At 38.3% G+C, this 23866-nt stretch overlaps 1 protein-coding gene across 1 annotated transcript; it reads right to left on the bottom strand.

The window, feature by feature from the left end:
- Positions 1-2388: 2388 nt before the first annotated feature.
- TMEM144 (transmembrane protein 144) lies at positions 2389-19092 on the bottom strand. Its single transcript, XM_082051983.1, has 13 exons — positions 18265-19092; positions 15812-15897; positions 14441-14627; positions 13686-13808; positions 13171-13270; positions 12551-12631; positions 10687-10768; positions 9387-9460; positions 8379-8497; positions 6950-7069; positions 6366-6463; positions 4335-4388; positions 2389-3175 (listed from the first exon to the last, which is right to left on the bottom strand). The coding sequence occupies exons 1-13, from the start codon at positions 18686-18688 to the stop codon at positions 3092-3094; spliced, it is 1632 nt and encodes a 543-aa protein (XP_081908109.1). The 5' UTR covers positions 18689-19092; the 3' UTR covers positions 2389-3091.
- Between the last annotated feature and the right edge of the window lie 4774 nt (positions 19093-23866).

Here is a 23866-nt window from a genome sequence, read left to right as displayed (position 1 = left end):
CTTTCAGATTTATCTCAAACCACAACAAATTAGAAATGCAGTGAGCAAAACAGAATCTGAACTGCAACAAGTAAAACCAGGCACTGCTGGGACAAGTGTTTGTGCTGCTTGCTAACCTGTCATAACATTTCCACTACAGCACTAGTAGCCGGCTTGGCCTGTCACTGAAAGTTAAGGGCTATAAATCTGAAAATCCCCAAGCCGTGTTCACTCAGGATACTCACAGCACCGAACAGAACAAGACTCCAGAGCACTGCAGTAGCAGATAACCCCTATGGCACATCTCTGCAGTGCAAGGTGGGGAACAGCTGGCCAAGGTTAGGGATAAACTGGGTCCCACAGGGACTGGTCTTGGGCAAGCGTGCTTGTTCCTGCCTTGCACAGCTGCGGGTGCAGACTAGCAGGGGGGTGCCGGCCGACTAGCAATTGCATGACAGCATCTCTGCATTGATTCTTTACTCAGGACTGTGGCTTGCCCTAGGAAACACCACACTCTGTTTCTGCTCTGTGACACACCTAACCCCATAACACCTTCACATAGCTTCATCTGTGCCCCTGCTCCTTTTTCTTCTATTAATACCACAGCTTTGCTCTGCTAGAAAAGGCATCTTGATTTCTGATGCTTAGCTCAGTTTTTAATCACACCATGCATTCTTCCATCTCTTGATTCTCTGACCTTTGTTTCTGCTTGTTCCTGTTCTCCCCTGAAGCTGTTCTACGGACCTCTGGGGCTGACACACCTGTGCAATACAGGTCTTACACACACCTTAAGAGATAGTTCTACCCTGCAAGCAGTAGTGTGAACATGCCAGTTCACTGTCCAAGCCCATGCAGACATGGTTTTACTCCCCAAGAGTTCCGTTTGAGCATTTTCCAACCACTCTTCCAGATTAAGGTATTAATTAGTGAAGAGTATACCTTGTTGAATAGCGAAGACTGTATTTGAAGACTTTAACCAAATGTGGAAGGTGACGTACAGGTAGTAGGACACTAAACATGATCCTTCCTGAGAAATTGTATTGGTACATCAAAGTGGACTGGTGCTGGAATCACACTATCATAAATATCATATTGCATTGTAATTATTTTAGCAAAACAGTGAATTAGAAGACTAGTATCTTTGTCAGTAACCATGTGAAAAATAAGAGATAATCTGTCACTACTCAGCAATGCCACTATAAATTAAAGTGCACAGCACCCTTTTTCTTTCAGTCTCACTTAAATCACAGTCAGTACCAACACAACTGTGAACACTGACATTGGAATAAGAACTAATACTGACTGGGAAATAACCAACATATTGGAGTATATCTAGAAAAGTAGAGGAGCCTGAGAACACCATGTTTTCGTTTTGCCCATTCTTTGCATATCAGCAGTTTGCTGGCAAGGGATATATTCCAGGAATATAAAAGTTATTGTGATCTTTAATAAGGGAAACAGATCCAGGGAAACTATAAACTTCCAATTAAATTCAAGTTATTTTGAAAACATACAAACAAATTACTCTTCCTTTTCTGGCCAACAGAATAATGGCTAGGTAAGTAACAGTCAAGGATCTGTCAGGAAGAAACTGTCTGATCTGGGTATTGGAAAGAAAACTGACCTGTTTTCTTTCCAATATCAGGTGTTATGGTGGTACACATAATGTATTTTAACTTGAGCAAGTATATCAGATGTTACATAAAAGCTGGGAGAATGTGGTCTAAATAAAACCACTGTAAGACAGAAGGAAATTGTACTCAAAAGAGTAATCAATTGTTCCCTGACAGAGTGAAAAGAAGCATTGCAATAGACTCCAAAATGTAAAAAAGGCCAGCATCATGCAGCATTTTTATAAATGATTTACAATTATCAGAGAATACGTTTATTAAATTTGTAGATGACATCTGGCTGGAAAATGCTGTGAACTTGTTGTAGGACAGGGTTAACACACAGTGCAAAATTAGGGAAAGCCTTAAGGGGGAAAAACCCTGTCAGACACCAAGTTCTGACACTTGGGCTGGAATAAACAATACGGGATGGGGAAAAAGCAGCCCAAGCAACAGTTCTAAGATCAAATCTGATAAATAGTAGACAAAAAATGGTGGAAGGCAGAATGGAGAAATTATGATTACAATCTGAAAATGTTAAAAATATCAAGCCATGATGGCAAGTGTCACACCATGACGTGTAACCATAATCAGAACTTGCAAATTGGGTGAAAAAAATCTGACTGCTGTTCTTCTTGGTTTTTGTAAGACTGCCAGGTCCAGATTTTCTAGACAGATCTAGTCCACTCAGTGAGAGTTCAGGAAAGAATGAGCTCAGAAAATGCCCAGTTATATGGAAACAAAGTCTGAACCACATACTTAGCTCATATGGCAACACGCTACAGAACTGTAACGTTTACTTAAGAAATTCCATACAACTGAAGTAAAATCCCCCAACCTTCCCCAGCTATTTATATCTTAACTATTCTAGCAATTAAACAACAGTTTATCATCAAACACCAGTAATTTATTTTACAGCATCTTTATTTTCTGTATTTCCTTCACAATTCTGAAGTGATTGGAAGAGAAAGCTTTTATGTAAGCTGATAACTTTAAAGAATAATGCCCCTAAGTAAAGAAATGCTTCACATTTTCATGTGTATCAGTTATGTAAAGAATATTCTAAGACATAATTCAAATTCAAGTCAATAAGGCAGAATCTTATAATAAAACAAATCAGCTTGCATATACAAACAGTATTATGGATGAAGAATTAAAATCCCTTGGCCACCACCACAACAGTGAACTGCAATTTATGATGACGTGAAGTTTAGTACCTGCACCAGGAAAAAACTATTAGTAACCATAAAATAATTCAGCTTTATTTAATAAAATCCTTTTATATTCTTACTGTTCCAAGAAATGCAGAAACAAACATTTCCCGATTTTCTTTCATGCCAAATAGGAACATGTAGCAAAGGTTTTGTTTTTCACTTGCCTGAAGCAAGTTAGGGTAAATGCTGGACATACATTTTGAACATTGCTATGTATTGTGATATACCAATACTGTCTTTCTGGTTATATTAAAACAGTAGCACCATCTACTGGTCCAGGAGGTCCTTTCAAACTTTCGAAAAAGCTGTGGAGAGTGATCCAGCCAAAATGATGCAAAACGCTACTGAGAGTAACACGTAGTTTTTCAGTCCCTGGATAGTCAAAGGGAGAGAAAAAGAAAAATATCATATTGTCATAACAGATGCCACTTCACCAAAAAAAAAAAGTAAAATAAAGAACTAGAGTTTCATTTATGACAAAATTAATAAATCAATTATATGAAATGGAAATTTTATACTATTTATACATTTCATATAATGTTTGAAACATATTTGCCATTCTAAACAGATTAATACACTATGATGTCATACACTTGGTAAAATATTCACAAAATGAATTAATCAATTTTTAAAAGTATTTTTAAATGACTTTGTTTATTTTCAGATTATTTCCAAGCAGTGAGTGCTTATGCAGAGACTATTCTAAAATGCATGAAAAGGATGAAAGATTTAAGAGCCACAAAGATCTGGATAATGAACATGATTGTCTTCTAGTGTGGTGCAACATTAAGCTGCAATGCAGCAGAGGGAGAAAGACAGGGAGAGAGAGAGAGAAAGAAAGAAAGAAAACTTCTAGTTCCTGATCCAAGGATGCCAAATGCGTTTTACGCACTCACCAAAAATACTGGGAAAGATGATCTCTAATGGCTAATTAGGTACCAATGGATTCTTGACAGACTAGGTATGGGAACCTGAGGAATGCTTCACATTCCAATAGAAAAAAATTATTTCTACTGTACATATTAACATCCAGTAGAGTAAATTAACCTGTCCTAAGCAATCACTGCCATATCAGTTTAGGAATTTCTACATTATACTGTAATTTGCAAGGCCAACTAACCTTGGCCTCATTTTTTGGTCCTTTGGTGAATATAACCCTAAAAATCTAATCTACTTGTCTATGTGATTATTAGGACAACTACTCATTCCCCTGTCCCCACTGAAAGAACTGGCACAAATAAAGACTTTTCAGATTGTACTTGGCATCCTGCCTCCTGGCCCTGCTACAGTCTTCACTTACTCCCACTACTGCTCATACAGTTATGGAATTCAAATCTTCATTCCTGTAAAAATTGTTCACAGTTATTAATCTTTCCTAGAAAACTTAGTATTGCATGATATGACTTTCAGGTTCATAATGCAATACTAGCAAGGAGGAGAAATCTAAGAGATACAGCTGTATACAAAGCCATGCTGTTCCTATAGCTATAGACAAGCAAGAGTGTCTAGGTAAGAGACCTAATAAAATTACCTTGATTTCTTTAAATACAAGGACTCCCCACATTGCAGCAACAAGGCCAGGACCCTAAAAAATAAGATTAATTTGTACATTACAGCACTTCACTAAAATGTGCCACCTTCTCATTATCGTTCTCAGGGTAGTTGAACTTTTGTCTGGATAACAAATATAGGTCCTTCCATTCCATATAATTACACCACTCATGGCAAAAGCATTAACACCACTGAAATATTTATGAAGACACAATAAAATCTCCAAGAGTGGCTTAAAGAGGTAAGAGACTGATTTTTTTTCACAGAAGGTACAATTTCTTTCTAAATTACACTGTGGAGTCTGCACTGGTTGTTATACATTCTTATAGTGGGCTCCAAATAATATGCCTCACTTTAGTCCAAACTACAGTCCACAATGTCAGCACATTTCAGAGGATTCTTTAGGTTTATTGGCAGCTACCAATGTTATTGCTAACATTTCCTTCATTAGCATGACTAACTAGCTGGACAAAGTTTGATTTTATCACTCAGTATGATATCAAGAGACTGGAACACAAATGTATTTCCTGAATAGCAAGCTAGGCAGATAGGTCAGGAAAACTACTGCTTATCTGTAATGTTGTTGTACAGACTTCCTAGCTAACAGCGAACAGCGATGCACAACAATAATTTCCAGGCACTCCTGGTAATACAGTTTTTCCCCTGTGGGAGCAATGATCTGAACTCTCATGACTGATTAGAAAATATTATCTGAATATGAAGCGAAAAATGGCTCTGTTAATGCTTCCGCTGCTCTCAGAAACACTTGACAGATGTTTGGACACTGATCTTCTTCTCTCCCTCTTCAGTACAGCTGATAGGACACAGATTTAGGCCAGCAGGAAACAGTGTCTCATGCTGAATGTGTTTGTGGGTGCTGTTTCCTAGTGGAATTGCCAACTCTTCTTTGAATAATAGCTAGGGTGTTATTTAACTTTCTAGATAATGTGCGCTGCAAGAGGAATGCATTTTTTAAATTAAACAAATTGTTAAAGGGATGTGATAAACAGCTGTCTGAAATTCGGTCTAGGATGAAGTAAAGCAGCAGTTGTGAACCTGTGGTCCAGACAAGCAGCTTCCATCAGTGCTGTCCTTAAATTTTTCATTTTGTGAATTTATATCCTTGCCCTTTAGGCATACTGATAACTAAGTTACTAAAGCTGCTTTCCATTAATCCTTAAATTTCTAATTAGAATGATCCCAAGTCTTCCACTGCATACTGCAGAGTTTATTCCGATTTACTGCATCTTGAGGCAAAGCTTAATCCCTATTAATGTTGTTTCATTAGTTTGCTTCTAAAATACAGCTGTTCAGCAAAACTTTGATTTTGATATTTATGATCTCTCATTTGCCAGAAGTTATCCACCTTTGCAGCACCATCTAGCACACTGGCAAGAGAGTAAAGGCAAAGTTGATTTTTACCTAGTGATGGAATTTGTGCAGCTTCTGGAAATTAACAGTGCTTTAAAGGTACGGTATCATAAATAGGAATAAAACAGACAAAACAGGCCAACCTATTTCTCCCTTATTTGCATAAGAACATTATTTTCAGCAATACATAATTTGTTTTGTGTGTTTAAGAACTGTAAAAAGAAAAAAAATATCTGACTCAATTAATCACAATGACTGCTAGAGAATGAAAATCACAAATGAAAACATCCAGAACAAAATGTACTTGCTGGGATGAAAGCACAAAATGTTTCTTCTTTTAATCACTTCAGTTTACTGTTTAATATTGATTTAGTTCTGGTTACAGAGCTTTGGCTTTTACATAACCTAAAGACTCACACTTTCAATTCTTCTGGTTTTTTATGCTTGGCATCAAGCAAAATGGTGCTTGTAACAGTCATGTATGTTCCTAAAAAAGCAAAGGCTAGCACAGACAAGTAGAAGAGGCAATATAAAATGCTCTTGATATGTCATAATTTCAACTTAGTTCCACATTAGGGGAAAACAAAACAAAACCTTCACTTTTAATTTTAGTCACAGACTTTATTTTTTCTGTACTTACTGCTGTAATTATTGGAAAGCTGACCACAGCACTGAGGTAGTGATTGGCTATGAACCAGCAGCAATTGGCTATTGCCCAAAGCACACCAGAAACAAAGCCTAGAAAAATAAATCCCAATCAAAAAAACATATACAGCAAGGTACAGACAGCAATTTGTGGAACACTTATCTTTACAGCATAATACAGAAACTGTATGTATGTGTTTTAGTATGTTATCTGCTTTAACAAGCTGGCTCTGATAATGTAAAGCAAAACTCAAGGGACAATATCAGCTGCTCCAACTAAAGTAGCAAATTAATTAGAGTTCACAATTTTCTGCGCAATGTGCTCTCTACTCTGACAGTCAGTTTTTGAAAATCTGCCATATGCAATGTGATTTTGTTCTAACTTCAGATTAGAACAAAATTTATCATTGTTCCCTACCCTTAATTAATTAACCTAAGTGATATTCCAAAAGAGACAAAAAGTCAAATTAAGAGACTTGAAAGGCAAACTACAATTCCAACACGTAGGTTGAACTAATCACTGCAGAACGGTCAGAAGACGTAACGGAAATTAATTGCTGATTTAAACACCGGTCATACCTGGCAATATGGCTTGGGGATAAATATTAGGTTTATTTTTCCTGATTGCACAATAGATCAAAAAGTAGATCGTACTTGTAAGAAATATTCCACTGAAGTGTGCAAAAACATAATCTAAATCTGAAAGAAAAATTACAAAATGACATTAGTCTAAAACATAAGTTATGAATTTTATCTCAGTTTATTTCACTGATACTATTCACATAGACAAAACACATAAAGCGCTACTGATAACAACTCAAATTCTATTGTGATTGTGATGAACACAGCTGCCAGTCAGACTGCGGATGGATTTGGTCAATCACACATACATTAAATATGAATTAACTGCTGTATTGAGCCTAGCATTTATCATAAGCTTTTATGCATTAGTCAAACTACTGAATTAATTTATTAAAAACTTAAGAAAATCCTCAGGTGAGGCTACAAAACTGGGGTGGGAATTTACATAATTATATCCTCTCCTGATCATCTATATGTATATTCCTGTATATAGCCTTATTTCTTTTCTGTAGCTTTAAGGGAAAGACAACTGCACATACTGTGTAAGCTAAACATGACAGAGTTTCATCCTTTTTTTAAATCTTGAAGAACATATCACAGTTTTGATCACCACAATCATTAACAATAATAAATCCTTTATGGACTTGGTACTGCTAAAGAGTATTTCCCACATGGTGAAGCAGAAACACATAGCAAGATGATCTCTATCTCGTTAAAGCTGTAAATCCTCCCCAGGAAAGGCAGCTATAGTAAGGATAACATCTGTTTTGTCTAGCTGTGGAATATATAAGTTGCAGCATTCAAGAGAAATTGTATGTGACATAACAAACAATTTCTTAATGACAACACTATGCAGTCTCAGCAATGCTTTGCTCTTAATCTGCAGCTGGTATTACCTGACAGACTTTACATTAAAGCTTAAGCAAAATGTTTCTGGGGAAATGTTGTTTAAAATTGGCAAATAGGCTTACGTTAAAAGGTTTCCATTTAAAAAACAACAAGGTTTTAATTATTTATGTTGTTATATATACCTTCTGCTCATCGGTTATGATCAACCTTCTCTTCAACCTTTATTGGTGTACCAATTTGGCAACTGGTACAGCTTGTGCCGTTGTTTACCTCATGATCCAGGCATATGAACTTTGTATTTTGAAAGCACTAGCTATGTTTCAGAAGGCATTAAATACTATGAGTTCAGTATGGTATCCTCTGGGCTGTCACGCACCGTTCTCTTAATGGTGTAACTTACCTAGGGGAAAAGGGGGTGCTAGTACTACAATTATGGCAACATATAACATAGTGCAGAACTGATAAGATGTCATGGTATATTTCCAGGCATATCAAGAATTTCACTCTATGCCTTTACAAAAGCAGGAGACCACAACTTACTGATGAAATAAAATAGAAGTGATATATCAGCCTTTACCAAATTGACTTGCTCCTGTGTATATAGTTTCATTTCTTCTTCCATGGTCCTTAATGTAAAGTACTGGTACAAAACTGGAACCATAGAGTATTCCAGCTACTACAGCCAGGCTACATCCTCTTTAAAAAGAGCAAAAATCAGAGAAAATAAATTAGCATTAATTAGGGAAGCAGATACTACACTTAAGTTAAAGACTGTATATCATGTGAAAACTGATAACAACACAATAAAAATAACACATTTTTGCAAACTTTTATTTTCTAGTGTAGAAACTGTTCAATGCAGTAACTTAGTTATTCTATGCTTTGCAGCCAAGTACACAGACAATTCCTTCCCCAAGAGACCACAGGCTAGATTAATGACCGGAGAAATCAACTAACTAGGATTTCCTAAAAGCAGGCCTAGGAGAAAACCAAGAAAAGTATAATTAAAATGCTCTCTGCCTCACTGTTGCAGCCTATATATTCTTTATGGCTATTCCCAGGTTCATTGCCTTTTTAATCTCCCCCTTCCCCACCTGCACACTGTTGTGTTCTTGGCTGTCTCCACTCCCTACACTGGCCCCTTGCCAGCTGCTGCTTCCACCTTCGGAGCATTTCTGCTGTTTCCGTGCCATGCTGCTATGCCTTCTCCAGATGTATTTGCTTGGAAACCACAGCTGGCAGCACAGGCTCCTTCTATCTTGGAGTGCTAATCAACCAGCTGACAAAAAATCAGCTCTGTAATTACTTAGCTGCTATTTACTTTGCAAATGTTGTTCTTTTGTAATAGTAATTAATACTTATTTGATAAGGTAAAGCACACCCAACAGTGTGAAGAAAATAATCTAATAAATGGAGCAGCTACTCACGTATAGATTTGCACACTATACTAGTACTTTTAAAACTGTTATTAATGCACGACTGTGGTAAGAAACCCACAGGACACAACTCCTGCCCTTACTCTGTGTTCAACTAGTTTCTCTGGCTACTCGGCCTGCACCAGTAAAAAAATCTATTAATAACTTACATGAGTCTTTTTTTTGCTGGAGAAAGTCTGTTCACCCATGAATCATCAGAGGTATCTTCAGAAACATTAATAGACTGCAAAAAACCAAGAGTTTTCACTCAGGTGTTTTGTTTTGTTTGTTTGTGGGTTTTTTTGTTTGTTTTTTGTTTTTTTTTTTTCTTTTTTGTATTTTGTTGGGTTTTTTTTAATCTCAAACATTGTATTAAACAGAACAGTTTTGGTCTAATAAAATAAAAATGGAAAGAGAAACAGTAGGAATTCACAGAAATACTCTGAAGGAGAAATATATGTTTTTTAAAAATAACAAAACATTAATTGGATTTACCTACCTCAAAATTTACAAGTTTGGATATGGATTATGGAATACTACATAATAGTGCACTCACTAGCGTGTTTTTTAAATCTGTATGCAGGTATATCTGACTTTCAAAACTCAGCCTTACTTAAATTTGATGCATTATTTAATCTTTAGATTTTATTTATGATGTGTTTTAGCCTTCTGTTGATAGCTCTGGTGTTACTATCAGAATATTAGGACTACTTGCAAGCAGGGAAATTAACATCCCTGTCTGCAGCATAAACAAAATGCAATGTCCCTTTATTCTCATCCTGCAACCAGATTGTCTTCTGTGATTTGCTCTGGTAGACTGGAGCCTCCAGTGAGCACTGAGCACAGCCAGAACACTCTGAGGGGCTCTCTGGTCATGTACCAGTTGCGTTCTGATGCATCACTGACCTACAGGAGTAAGGTACAATGGTAGTAGGAGCCTACTCTTCTACAGCTTTTGTTGCATACTTCGGGCTCCCAAAGAAGCAACAGTCAATCTGGTACCCCTCCTTGGCCTCCAAACTGTGCCTTCACTGATGCTGAGAATCAGCAACTCTTGACAGTCTCCTGGTTCTGTCATGTGGCAAAAATCTAGTGGATAAGAGTTATATACCTTGTTTCCTTCCATCTAATCATCCTCCTAGTTTTACAGTTAGGTTTTAATTAAAATTGCTTCTTCTTCTCAGATAGGAAAGTAATACACTCTGTCTATAACTTCTGTCATAATGAAAAAGGACTTCTAAGCCATTTAAAGCTGATAATACAGAAAAAGCACTTGGGAAAACCTTTTATGTTGCTCACATTTGACCAGATATACAAGATCCACAAATTAAATACAATCAATGTCTATCAATATAGTTTTATGTAGTCTACCACAAATCCTAGCAAATCTGGTTAACATCAAGTAATTTTTTTTGTTTCTAAATGGATATGTACTTTTGATGCTGTTAAAACATACTGTAGAGTACTTACACTTTCTCTCAGTAAAGGTGTGCTTTCTGATGAAGATGAAGAACTCTGGACTTCAGTTTTTATAAAAAGAAATATGACAGCACTCAGAAGAAAAAAATACAGCAGTAAATACCATGTCAGCTCATAAGGACATACATTTAGTGTTCAGAGACAAAAGGTATATTTGGAGGCATATTACTTTATTTTCATTACTGCCACAGAATCACTTCAATGTATTTTTAAAATGCAATTGCTTTTAACAGTCTTAAAAAACAACTTAAGTGGAGTAAGTACATAAATTGGTCTTTGTATTACTTGATAGATCTCCCGTGTAACGGGACTGAAATGTTTCCTGTTTACAGTGTGTAGTTACAACTACAAGCTAACACCAGTTGCTCTAGCAAACGGTGCCTTTTTGTACTAAACCACACATACAATGGAATACCTGCATGAACACTTCTATATTAAACCTGCACAGAATTGGCTCTGTGCTCAAGGAAAAATGTTAGTTTTCGGTATTCTATCATATATGAGTGAAGGAACACTGGCCTCATGCTAATGTGGAAGAAGAAGGGGTATTGCTCAGTGGTGCTCCACCACACTAAGTGAATAAAATGAAGATGAAAGCGTAACATGACTACTTGTACCCCTAGCTCTAGTAATCAGGTAAATATGTGTAATCAGAGCTGTCAGGATCTGGGGTTTTTTATTTTTATGCAAGACGTTTTAATGATTTAGGAATTCCTTCTTATTTGAAGAGTAATTCATCTCCTGCTGAAGGAATATAGATATAAAAGGATGGCAGCTTCCTCCAGAGGGACCAGGCAAACACGCACAGGTTCCACACAAGAGGCTAAAATGAAATACATGATTCTGAACAATGCAGAGCAACATACACAGGCTTTGTGCAGCCTGCCAGCAAAATATGTTTGGTCAGGAACTTTTTCCCTGTTGATCACTTCTCCACCATATTTTTGAATCAGGCAGGAAGCGGGTGGTGAGCTGTACCAGTTCATGAGGCAGGAACAGCAGTAATGCAACTATTTTGCAAGTACCTCACAAAATCATGTGCTACATGTAAAGGCAATGGGTAAAAGCTGAGGACTCTTAGGAAAGAGGAAGACTGGATGCAAAATTCTTTAATCTAAGGCAGCAGCTCTCTCCTAGCAATCAAGAATGCCTCCAGTATCTCCATGTTCTTAACAACTTACTTTCCTAAAGGCACTACATGCACCTGCTGCTGAGCATACATATGGCAAGGCTACTGCCCCTGGGATTCAGGACCACCTTTATGTTCTTAGAAAGACCTGCCCGGCCACCCAGCTGGAAAGCAAGAACACTGCTACATAAAAAAGAGCCCCCATTCCTCTCTGTTTGGACCAAATGTGCACTCATACAAATAATAAACAAAAAATAAGATTAGAAGTCCTGAAGATCCCAAAGGAAGCCACTGTTTGGAGCTATTTTAGGTGTGGCTTAAGAGTTAGAGAGCTATTAAGGACAAGAGATAATGCAAAAGCTCTGGCTTTTCACGGACCCTGAAAGACCTGGGAGGGGGTCCTGTGGCATATTCTCTCACAAAATTTGGGTCAAGTGAACCATTTGAATAACCGAGCTAGAGACGGCATCACTGCTTTGCATTGGATAGGCCTACCAGCATAAAAATGTATTTCCATGTTTCTGAATAAGCATTTCACCACTGTACCGGACACCATGTGTGTGTCTATTCTGAAATATAACACTGACCAGCTAGGTATGGATATCTCATGAATTCTGCAGCAAACTGATTTGCAAAAAATACTTCAACACATTTTCCCTCTGTTTAAATTGTGTGGTTATTAAATATATATTTTACACTACAGAAATTATAAGAATGAATTTTTACCTTACTAGTGAAAGTCCAGCTCCAATATAATTCAAGATTGGTCTTGATACCTCTTCTGGGTCAATTCCAAACCAACCAAACCTGAAATATTTAACCAGTTTCACTCAGCTGCACTGACTGCATACAAACAGTTAAATCATAACCCAGTCTTGGAAATCTTTCCTCATGTAAATAATTCTGCTTTAAGTTTATATTTGCAATATTGGTTCAGTTCTTCAGTTGACTTGCAAAAAACTACGTCTAATTCACAAAAATGATCTTTAAACTCATGTAATTTGCATTTTTTTTAATCTGGGCATTTAAAAATTGAAATAAATTTAAATTATTTTATCAGTTCATGCTGTAGGAAAACAAGCAAACAAACAGTGTACTAGTTTTACATGAACAAATACATTATTTATTCACTCAATTATGTTAATGGTCTGCAATGAGCATTCTTCTTCCTATTGAGACAGAGGAAGCACAAAAACATAAAATAATTATCCTGAGTACTTTCCACTGAGAGGGAAAAAGATCTTATACATTTGATAAATCCACTTCCTTGGTGATAGTGTTTTCACTGCAGTTGTTAATGAAGAACTGGCAACATTAATTATGTATGACTTATGACTTGAACATACCTTGAACTGGCCCAACCTGTCAGCAAATTAAAAGAAGCCCATATCAGAAGACCAAGAGCTAAGCCAACAGTTTTAACAATAGGGACAACTGTAACATTGCCTGAAATAAAAAAAAAAAAAAAACAAAAAACAAACTAACAAGTTCAAAAACTAGACTGTGACCTTGTATATTTTTGCTTTCTATTCTGTGACTGTTCAGAAAGCAAAGAAACGTGGGCAATCACGAGGTGATAGGAAAAAGTGGTTTTTAAAAATCAATACATTAAATGTGGACTTTTCCTTGACACCATTTTTAAAGTTATCTTTGGTGTGAATTTGCTGCTTATAAAATAAGCATAATAAAATAATATTTGCTATAAGGGTATAGCTCAATTAATACTGAGACTTTAAAAAGGCAAACAACTACCATATAACTACTGCCTTATATATGGAAAAGTTTTTATCACTTTTTTTTTTTTTTAATGAAGAGTTAGGATTACTTTGTGTTTCAAGAAATAGAATCTCTTTAGCCTTACCTGTAGCCCACATAAAACCCCCAACCATAGCAAGAGGCCAAAACCGGGGACAATTCTGGATTAAATTGACCACCAAAGAAACGATCCATATGGAGGCACAGAGAATCCATTGGAAGAACATGCCTATGGAAAAATCAGATGCACACAACAAAGAACTTGTAGAATACTGCACATGTGAATCTATTAACATATTATGTTTTAGATAAAATAGTAAAAAATATTAAAAAAACTTGAAAGCTGGCTACCTCCTTTGTGAATTTCAGGGAACAATGTTACAATATATTCAAGATGTATATATTCTAAGTAGGAAACAGAACGTATTGTTTCCTCTGAGTCACCAGATAAAAGTATTAGAATTTCAGTTTTTGATTGTTTTTATGTTAGGTTCACAACTGGAAGGTAATACTTCAAAGTCCAACAGCTTTTACAGTATAAATAACATTGTATTTGAGAACCCCCAGAAGGGTAGAAGGACTTTTCACTCTCTGTTGTGAAATGCTTATGAAATGCACATCATCACTGTTAGAGGGCGTAACAACACATAAAAAGGCTCTTCTAAAGATCTGCCATACTCTGAATCAATACACAATTGCTTTATACCCTAAAAAAAGCAAAGAAAAATAAAACATGCTCTGTGGATTACGGCTGTGATGATATTTATAACTCTAGCTATAAAAATGCTCATATTTGCTGTTAAAATATTATTCCTATTAGCAAAAATACTGAAACCAACATAAGAATACAAATAACTTTACCATCACCAGTATCAAATTTCTTAACAGGCACAAAGTTTGTCCCAAACAGAAGGACAGCTACTGTGGAAGAGACAAAGCCAATAGCTAGATCTGTTCCATTGCTGATGTTAAAGGCACTGGAAGCTTTCCCGATGTTCATCTTTGCTCTGAAGGTGCTGCTTCTTCTGGAATCGTTTTCCTGAGGGTCCTGACAGATTCGGAAACCAGAGAGTGGATTAAACAGGTGGAGTATTAAAAAATACCAACCCAGTTCAGAAAACTGAAACTTAAATGACCTTACTTATCAATCTCACAAAAGCTGGAAAGAACTGCCAAGCATGCTGTGGAATCCTATGAAAAGCTGCATGAATCAAGCAACTTAATAACATGTGCATTAAAAAATCATTATTGTGTGTTTCATAATCAGCTTCAAAGGAAAACATGTCTGAAAACACACAACAATATGACTGTAGAGACGCACTCAAAGGTTACGAGGGCTTGAATCTGTGAGGGCTATGGGAAGCCATGATGCTTTAGGGAGAGGCTCTGTTGGAATATTCCTTATTCCTGTAGCCAAACTGGGTTCACACTGGCATGTGTAAAAAAACAGGGGTTAGACAAAATCTTAATGGGCAGAAGAAGCTATAGCAATTTGCAGCCCCATTGCCTAGAAGTCAGGAACAAGCACAGATATTCTATAGATGTCACAGTAGTATCAATATACGATCATAAGGTAACCACAGAGATTGCTCTAGCTGATACAAAATGTGAATAAAGGTTCATTTTTCCCATGGGGAACCAAGGGAGAAGCCTCTAAAGATTCTTCGTTCATTCCACATAACTATAATGAGAAAGGCAAAGATTTTTTTAATCCCGTAATACATTCCTTTATTTGTTGGCGTTGTTTGTTTTTTTCCAGTAGGAGATTCATCTTGAGGTGATACTCAACAGAAGTACCACATAAACACTTTTGATTATGACTTTGACAGAAAAGGTGGCTCTGAGAACAAATACAATAGCATGACCTTTGCATCCGTAATCTTAACACCACACTCAAAAGACTACATGTAAGAAAAGTCTTTGTAAATTTAACTTCAAATGGCAACAGGATACTTAACGGGCTGTAAGGATAAAGGGGCATATTTATAGAGATAGGCATGCAATCCTGTTGTCACAGTAATGCTATTTACACCAAATCAAATGACATCCTAACACAGTTTGACATTCCCCAGTGTAGCCAAACTAGTTCCTGTTTGAGGGAAAAAAGCTGAAATAGGATGGTGGAAATTTTGCCAAGTCTTGTAAGGGGCACTGTTTTTACCATACTCTCTGCAAAAAGTAAGAGCTGAGCTGCTGCGTGTTTGTTCATCTTATTTTACCTTCCAGTCTTACCTTCTCTGGAGTCCTTAAGACACTGAGAACTGCATCTGCTGAGGTCGTGCTTTTATCTACAGCTTCAGCGAGGCCATCAGTGTTCACTGAAATTAATTATTTGCATCAACAAGTGAAAAGTCCAATCCTGCAAGTAATATAACCACTTAGTGCCTCTAATTTTTTCTCCTTGTAAGGTGTCAGTATATTTTTGAGTACCTAGGAAAAACACAGATGATATTCAGAGGACACCATGAAGGTACACTGGCACAGGCATTTCCATTTGTCTTATTTTTTTGTCCTTTACTATTAATCTTTCTTGCCTACTTAAAGGACAAGCTCCTCCAGGAAGTTTTCACTGTATTTAAGACTCTTCTATAAAGTATGTTTTGCCTGAGACCTGTAGACAATGAGCAGTCCAAATAATAATGCTGAGATTTCTTCAAAGACTGAATTCACAGGCTAAGAAACACTGTGACACCATAAGAATAGGTTAAGATAGATAAGGGCTTACATCAGTTATCTGCATTCCATTCAACCTTGATTCACTGAGCGAATACATTTTATTCATGTAGTGGACAAGTAAAGCACAACAGCTGGTTTTGCACAGGAAGAACTTCATGCCATTAAGCTCATCACAATGTACCTCTATGAATGCAGAACTCAGTAGTCTTTAAGCAAATAAGTCATTATGCAGGTCAAAATACTAAGAACCTTTCAAATTTAAAATATTTCATCAGCCTTTTTAATTTTGTTAGTGTACAGATAATTGTTACTTTAAAATATTTCAGTTTTGTATCTACTAAGAGAAAAATCTGTATGTTGTAGGGCAATATACTTTTCTGCCTCTTATCTTCCAAAAGTCTCCATATTGTGCACACGAAGACTGTTGCACAATCAGAGAACCAGAATTACTACACCAAAAATGGAAAGGAAACACAACTTCCAATTAACCAAGGAAGAGTATGCTTCATTCAGACTGGCTAAAACTCTGTAACCTTCTGAAGTGTGGGGCACTTAGCTTGGAAGGGACTTCTGGGGGTCATGTAGTTCAACTCCCTGCTTAAAGCAATACTGTCTTCGAAGTAAGAGGAGGTTACTCCAGGCCTTGTTTGGTTGAGCTTTCTCTTGAGGTCTTTAATATGGAATTAAAAGTTTGGTCTGAAATTTACCCAGATTTGGAGCTAAGTTATTCTACAATTGCATGATCCAATGTCAAGGGCAAATGATGAACTGGCACACAGCATTGACTATACTCTTTTGCACATGCCAACACATCCTATGCACATCAGAGTTTCAGAGTTCACTCAAAGCCTGTTCTCTTCAATCCTAGGTATTGTCAGATTGACTTGCAACACATGTGCCTCTTAACATTTGTAACTACCAAATGCCAAACCAGAAGCACTTGTTGAAACTGCTCAAATATTAGAACATAGTGGTGGTGCCAGAAACTCAGAGAAAACTGAAATTCTATTAAGGAAGATTTTTTTTTTTTCACTAAGCAGCCCTTACTGAAGGTCACATTGGGGTTTCCAAGCTGCAGAGGAATTATTATGGAATTTTGTTGGCACACATTGCCCTTATCCAACTAAGTTTACTGGTGTACTTCACTGGAAGGTTGCACTCTGTATTTTTGCTGTTTCCTCAGAAACAATCCACCATTGTCTTCCTTCACACAGACTGAACAAGTTTAGATGCTCACTTAAGGCAACAGCAACTCATTGCTACAGCCTCTGCAGACAGGCATGAAAACAAGAAGCCTGGCCATGAGAGCTTCCATCCCAAGATAAATCCAGATTGTTGTCCAGGTCAGAAAGATTCTGTTTGCGCAAACTGAATGGGTGTTTTTAGAGGCTGCACGCCACATTGACTATTTGCCTGTTTTGCCTATCACCTACTTGCTATTAAGGGTGGAAACTTTCATCCTTACTTTAGGAGCCTGCTATCAGTACCAAGGTGGCTCAGAGCGACGTACCCAGGCGACATGGCGACTCCTGACTACCTTCCCTAGGATAAACGCCTTTGAAAGACGTTCTTCCGGCAATATTTTCAGCAAGGGGTGTCACACAAGTTAAAACGCGCAGCCGGCCTCTCGGCATAGGCGGAGCTTCTACCGACGCCAACACGCCCGGGCTCCCGCAGGAAGGCCCCGGCCCGCAGACGGGCAGGCCCAGCCCGCGGCCAAGGCCCCGCTGGAGGCAGCGCCAGCCGGCCGGGCAGCCCAGCCGCTGGGCAGCGCACCGACACGAAACTGAAGCAGACTTTCCGGCCGGACACCTCCCCTTCCCCCGACCCCTGTCCCCGGCGGACCGCCGCGGTGGGTTTCACGGCGCTCCCTCCCGTGGCTGGTGGGGCAGGAGGCGGCCGGGGATGGGCCCACACCACCGGATCCCCCACCCGGGCCTTCGTGCAGCCCCGGACGCGCCGCGCTGCCCGCCCCCCTTCGCCCCAGCCCCGCCGCGCTGCTCACGCACACGCCTCCCCGGCTGCTCCAGCCTCCCGCCCGGGCCTGCGCCTCCCGCTGCACCGCCCCCCGGCCCGGATCCTCCCCGGCCGCTGCCCCGGCCGGGCGGGATATGGAGCGGAGCAGCCGGAGGGTGAAGCGGCTGTCCGCGCCCCTCTCGCCCGCCTTTCCCCTGCGGCCGGCGCTCCCGGGCTGCGGCGCAGAGCCGGCGGGGCGAAGGGCTCTCCCGGAGTGCCGGCTGCCGGCCCGGCGGGGAGGATCGTCAAGGTGCCCGGCGGGCGTTTTGGGGGAGGCAGGCACGGGGCTGCGCTGCTGCCCTGTGTGCACAGCAAGGCGGGAAGGCTCCCCGCCGGGTCAGGGCAGCGCGGCTGGGCTGAGGCTTTATCTTTCCTAAGCACAAGAATTACCACCTTTGCTCTGGGAAATCCCCGCATTGTTCAGCCACCAAAACCGAGTGGGAAAAGAAAAAAAAAAAAAAAAAGTGTCACAATTTCCCTGTAAGAGTTTAACCCAGGCCATTTAAAGCCCAGACTGTTAGTCAGCATGTTTAGTCATGAAGCAAACATTTCTCTCTGTCCTCTTGGAGTACTGTTTACAGATGGCAACCCAAATGGATCTTCTTACTAACACAGAAGTAATGCTTCGTGTTCTGCAAATCAAACCTGCGTTACCCTTAATAAGGACATGAGGTTTTTCTCTGGAGAATAATCTCTCGGTCCCATGGACCTGGTAAAGCCAGGAGTGCAGCATTTATCAATCATTTTAACATAAACGTCTGTCCGTGTGATGCATGGAGAGATGAACTGCAGAATGTCTCTATGGAAACAGTTTAGCTATAGTGCATCCAAGAAGAACAACATCCCTTATGATAATCATAAATGCGCCTGGAAAAAAAGAAGTGCTTTTTATTCTAAAGGCAATATAAGTCTACATGTTACATTAATTTCTTCAGAAAAAAAAAATATTAAGAATAATGTTAATCTTTTACACTGAATTGCCTGCACATAGACTGCAAGACCACAAACAATAAGGAGCCAAGCCTGAAACTATATCCTTTCAAGTGTCCAGGGACAAAGAGGAGTGCTGAGTTTTGGCTTCAGACAAATCTTGATATTGAACAAAGTATTTTCCAAAAGTTCTGCCTCTGGTTTCCTTTGGAAGAATGAATCTCAGAGAAGGCGTCAGTAATCACTTCTCATTACTGCCTGTATCCCACTTGAACTGATACTCACCTATTCCCACTTAATCTATTCCTCACTATTTCTTCAAACCATGCTGGTTTCAGACCATTGTTTTTCTCAGTAACACAATAGTTGAAATGAGTTGATGGTATGAATGAAACACCTCAAATAAGGACAGATTCAGATTAATTCATTTGTACTGTTTAGTTTTATTGAAATAGTAAGTTTGTTGGAGATTAAATTTGTATGGGAGAGGAAGCCCATGAATGCACAGTGTTTGCTAAAGTGAAAAATGGCAACATTCATATTTCAAAGCCTTCTATGAATAAAACAAGTGTCCACTTAAAGAGTGTCTTTTGTTGCGAAATGCCCTTCAAACCAGCACAGACAATATTTTGTTATTTGCTGAATCAAAGCAACTTCTGCAGTCATAACTACAGTGGGAAGAACAAAATTAATACGTCTTGGAAAACTAAAAAAATAAGCATCTTTAAATGCCACATCTCTTAAAGCTGAAATGACTGGAGCAAAAAGAAGAATTAGATGAAGAAATAAGAGATGCATTGTTTTAAAATACAAACTGTTATTTATGAAAACTGACACCCAGTCTAGCATTTTGGAGGGCGACACACTAGCTGTTAGGTAGCTTTTTGTATTAATAATGATATTGTATCACTGTGTTGTAAAAGACTTCTTTTCTATTTTTCTTTAGTTCTCCAGGTGCAGTATTCACCATCCTGAGAGGCTGTCCTTAGTTGAGAAGAAGGAAAATTACCTATGAAGGAAGTTGTAGAAAATGAGTATGAATAGTAATTCAGATAGGAAGGAAGAAGCTGTACTTGGTAGGATTTAGAAGGATTTGAAGGTGAAAGGCTGTAGGAGATTGCATAGCAGAGGACGTGTAAACCCTGTGAACAGGAGGTTTTGAGAACTTTCTGGTGTATTAGTGAAGTTTTGCTATTTCCTGGAAAATGGGTTACTGTTGTCTTGCCATCTTCAGTGATTTGAAAATGGAGCAGAGCATTGAAATAACTGGATGGTGCTCTTTGGGGCTGCCAGCACAAGGCCAGGCACAGGAGTGACTGGTGGTCATTTGCTCAGTCCACCCATCTCCTGCAGAAGGGTGCTGCTGCTCAGGGATGCTGCTCGCACTGCCAGAGATTGCTGGGAAGGCTGGTGGCAGTGCTGGCCACCAGCTGCTTCAGAGTCTGTATCTTGTCCAGCGTCATCAGCAGCACCCTGATGACAGTGCTTCCCACAAAGAGAAGTTGATCTGTTTTCTTCTACAAATGCGAGTACAGGTGCCGGTGAATTTCAGAAGTTAAACAAGAAAAAGAAGAAAATAATTGCAAGTCTGCAGTTCAGCTATTCACTTATATTTTCAAACTATACCTAGGAATGACACGGCCTAGAAAAATCTTTATTGAATTCCCCTCTACTGTTCATTGCTATTCTTCAATATTAGTTTTGATATTCCTATGTTCCTAAAGTTAGGAGGCATAACACTGGCTGTGGAATGTGGGTATATAAAGAAATGACACGATAAGTTGATTTTAATGGATGTAGATAGCAATACCACATCTAGAGTTTAGAGCGAGGAATAAATACAGAATCTAACTGACATTATGGGGTAAATATAGGTAGGCAAAGTACAATAACCTAGGCCATAAGTTGGTCAGACAACTAGTATTTTTCAGTCTATTTTAAAAAATTGGTCTTGAGTATTTTATGACCACAGAGGAAGTACCCTTTCATCTCAGTAATACCTTTTAGTGCCCTGCTGCAGCTTTGGGTTGATAATGATTCCAGAAAGAAGAATACTACCTACTTGAACAAAAAAACCCCATTTTATTTGTTCTTCCTGAAACACAAATAAATGTTTGTTTTCCAAACTAGTCCATAGCCATTCCTGTCTTAATTATTTTGTGAAATCTAGTAGGGTACAAGAGCTGAAAAAATGAATGTCTCAATATGTTGTTGCTTAAAGATCCAAAACTAGAGGTAAATATCTGCTAAAGTAACAGGATATTGAATCCTATTGAGTTGAATTCCTGTCACCATCCATTCCCAAGAATGTGATGGTGCAACATTTAAAAAATGAGTTAGCCTTTCTGAACATGAAAAATAAAGGAAATAGTATTTCTATCGTCACATTTCAAAAGCCTCAGAAAAACTCAGCAGTCCAGACTCTACGTCAGTGGGTATACCACATTTTAATTTCAAGGCTATAAATGAAATGCAGAGTGAAGAACAATTCTCCATATCCTTTTATCATTTTTTTCAGATAATATTTTAAAAGTTGCAGTAGGAACATTATATAGGTTCCAAACTTGAAGAGAAACATCACAGCAAAGGAAAGCTGTAAGCAACTGGAATGGACTGTGTTTTGGCACTGCTTGACTGTAACACACAGGTCATGGTGCTGTCTACATGTGAGAACTGGGCATTTGAAAATAAGTGTTGCCATGTGGTGCGTTTCCAACTCAAGCAGCTCTGTGCCATTAGCAGTACAAGGTAAAATACCCCCAAATAACTTGTCTGATATTTTGCACTCACTTTGCACTGCTATTAAGTAAGACATAGGAGACTGTTTTCACTGTGAGCTGTGTATGCTGTCAGCTGGTCAAATGGGCTGTGAAGTTGGTAGCTCTCACTAATGACCCTTCATCTTTCAGAGGGACCCTCAAGCATCTAAGGCTGATCTAATAATGTCCATCTCTGCCAGCGTCTTTAAAGTATAAAAGATGGTGAGCATCTTTACTGACTTTACTGATATATTTGTCTGGATCTTTCTGAATTAATCTTTTTTTTTTTTTTTTTTTCTGGGGTATGTCCCTTCAGTCAGATTTGAACTAAAAGAGAGAGAAAAAACTTGAATGGCCAGAAAGATTTCTTACAATCTTTATTCCTCCAAGAAGTCGGATTTTGAAAAAGCAGGTGATATGAAGGCTCTTTTCCTGGTAATGGACATGAACGCTGAAATCCCACCTTGAGAGTACACATTTTGACAAAAAGTAAAGTGATGGCCAGTGAAAAAAATCCACTTGCAAAGTTTTATAAATTCAGATTGGACGTGTCTGAAACATAAACCAATTTCTTGAGTGTCTATTCCCCTTAGTATTAGTTATGGAGAATATCTCCATCAGCTTTAATTATGCATTTTATTATTTTGCACTTGGACTAGGTGAGGAGTCAGAAGTCAGAGCTTTGCCAGCACCTCTCTGTTAACTCTGCACAAGGCCTTTACTTCTCTCTGCCTCAACTTTTCCATCTGTATAGTGACGATGCTATGCCTCGTTTGGAAAGCACAAATAGGAAAAACTTCTGAGCTGTTTAATAGCATGCTGATAGCATTTAAAAGGCCACTGTCTCTTTTTCATTTCTCATCACAAGAATTTATGATTCCCAAAGTTCTAAAAATCAGGGGATTGGGAGGGAGGGGGTTTTAAACTAACAAAACAAAAAACAAACAAACAAAAAGACCCCAACAACCCCAAATTCCCCAGACAAACAAAACCCCACCCAAACAAAAAACAAAACTCCAGAAACACCACCACAAAGAAAAACAAGAACGAAAACCCCCACAACGTCACAACAAAACAACACCCAAAACCCAAACATGAAGAATAGGAATTTCTTCAGTACATTTATATGCAGTGCACTAGAGGGCTCTCAGGAGCTAGAAATGGATGGAATGTACTTTTGGAAGTCACATACTTCACAGGACTTTTCATTACAGAATTTAAAATAGAAGTTTTGTTGGTGGTGTGGTTTTTTTTTTTTTCTTTTTAATAATGTGAAGTTCATGTAAGTTTATAGCAGTTCATATGCCATCAACCTCTCAGTACAGTTAGCTTCCAGACAGTATTTAGCTTGCAATGAAATACCTAAATGCGAACCATACTTAAAACTGAAATCTGTGCTAGAATACTTTGAGAACGTCGATTTTTACTAAGTTACTATTATAAACCTAAGAAGCTTACCAAAATGAAGGATGCGTTGAGCTGAATAGGTAAGAGATTTTAATTTTTTATTGGAGCATGCATAGAATATACAATTACTTTGTCTTTGTGTCTCTGAAAGGATATATAAGCCACTGTTATTTTAGTTGAGAAACTATAGCTAGATCCTATTTATGGCTTAACAGAGTGAAGAATATTAACTATCTCTCATATTTAATGTGTGTTTATGAATGTGAACTAGGGAAATTTGGCACTGCTAATATATTTTTCTATTAGTGAATATTTGGATATTTAACTGCTACAGTTACTGGTACTTAATAATGTATAATTTACAGCACTTCCACAATGTGAGGTTTAGTGGAGACACTGTCTCATAAGAAAAAGATGATAATGATCTGCATTTGACAAGCTTTTCTTCTAGTGCTGGGACACAGCTAGCTGAGATTGCAAATTGAGCCTATATTTCATG

Source organism: Streptopelia decaocto, assembly GCF_964273445.1.
Source record: "Streptopelia decaocto genome assembly, chromosome: 4".
Classification (NCBI taxonomy): Eukaryota; Metazoa; Chordata; class Aves; order Columbiformes; family Columbidae; genus Streptopelia; species Streptopelia decaocto.
The sequence above is the reverse complement of the archived record's forward strand: the minus strand, read 5'-3'. Positions and strand labels throughout refer to the sequence as shown.

Coding starts and splice junctions, on each gene's coding strand:
- TMEM144 (XM_082051983.1), bottom strand. CDS start 18,688: ATGCGGGGATTTCCCAGAGCAAAGGTGGTAATTCTTGTGCTTAGGAAA. Junction 10,769..12,550: donor GCTGGACTTTCACTAGTAAG/GTAAAAATTCAT, acceptor TTTTCTTCTGAG/TGCTGTCATATTTCTTTTTA. Junction 9,461..10,686: donor CACCTTTACTGAGAGAAAGT/GTAAGTACTCTA, acceptor GGTTTTTTGCAG/TCTATTAATGTTTCTGAAGA.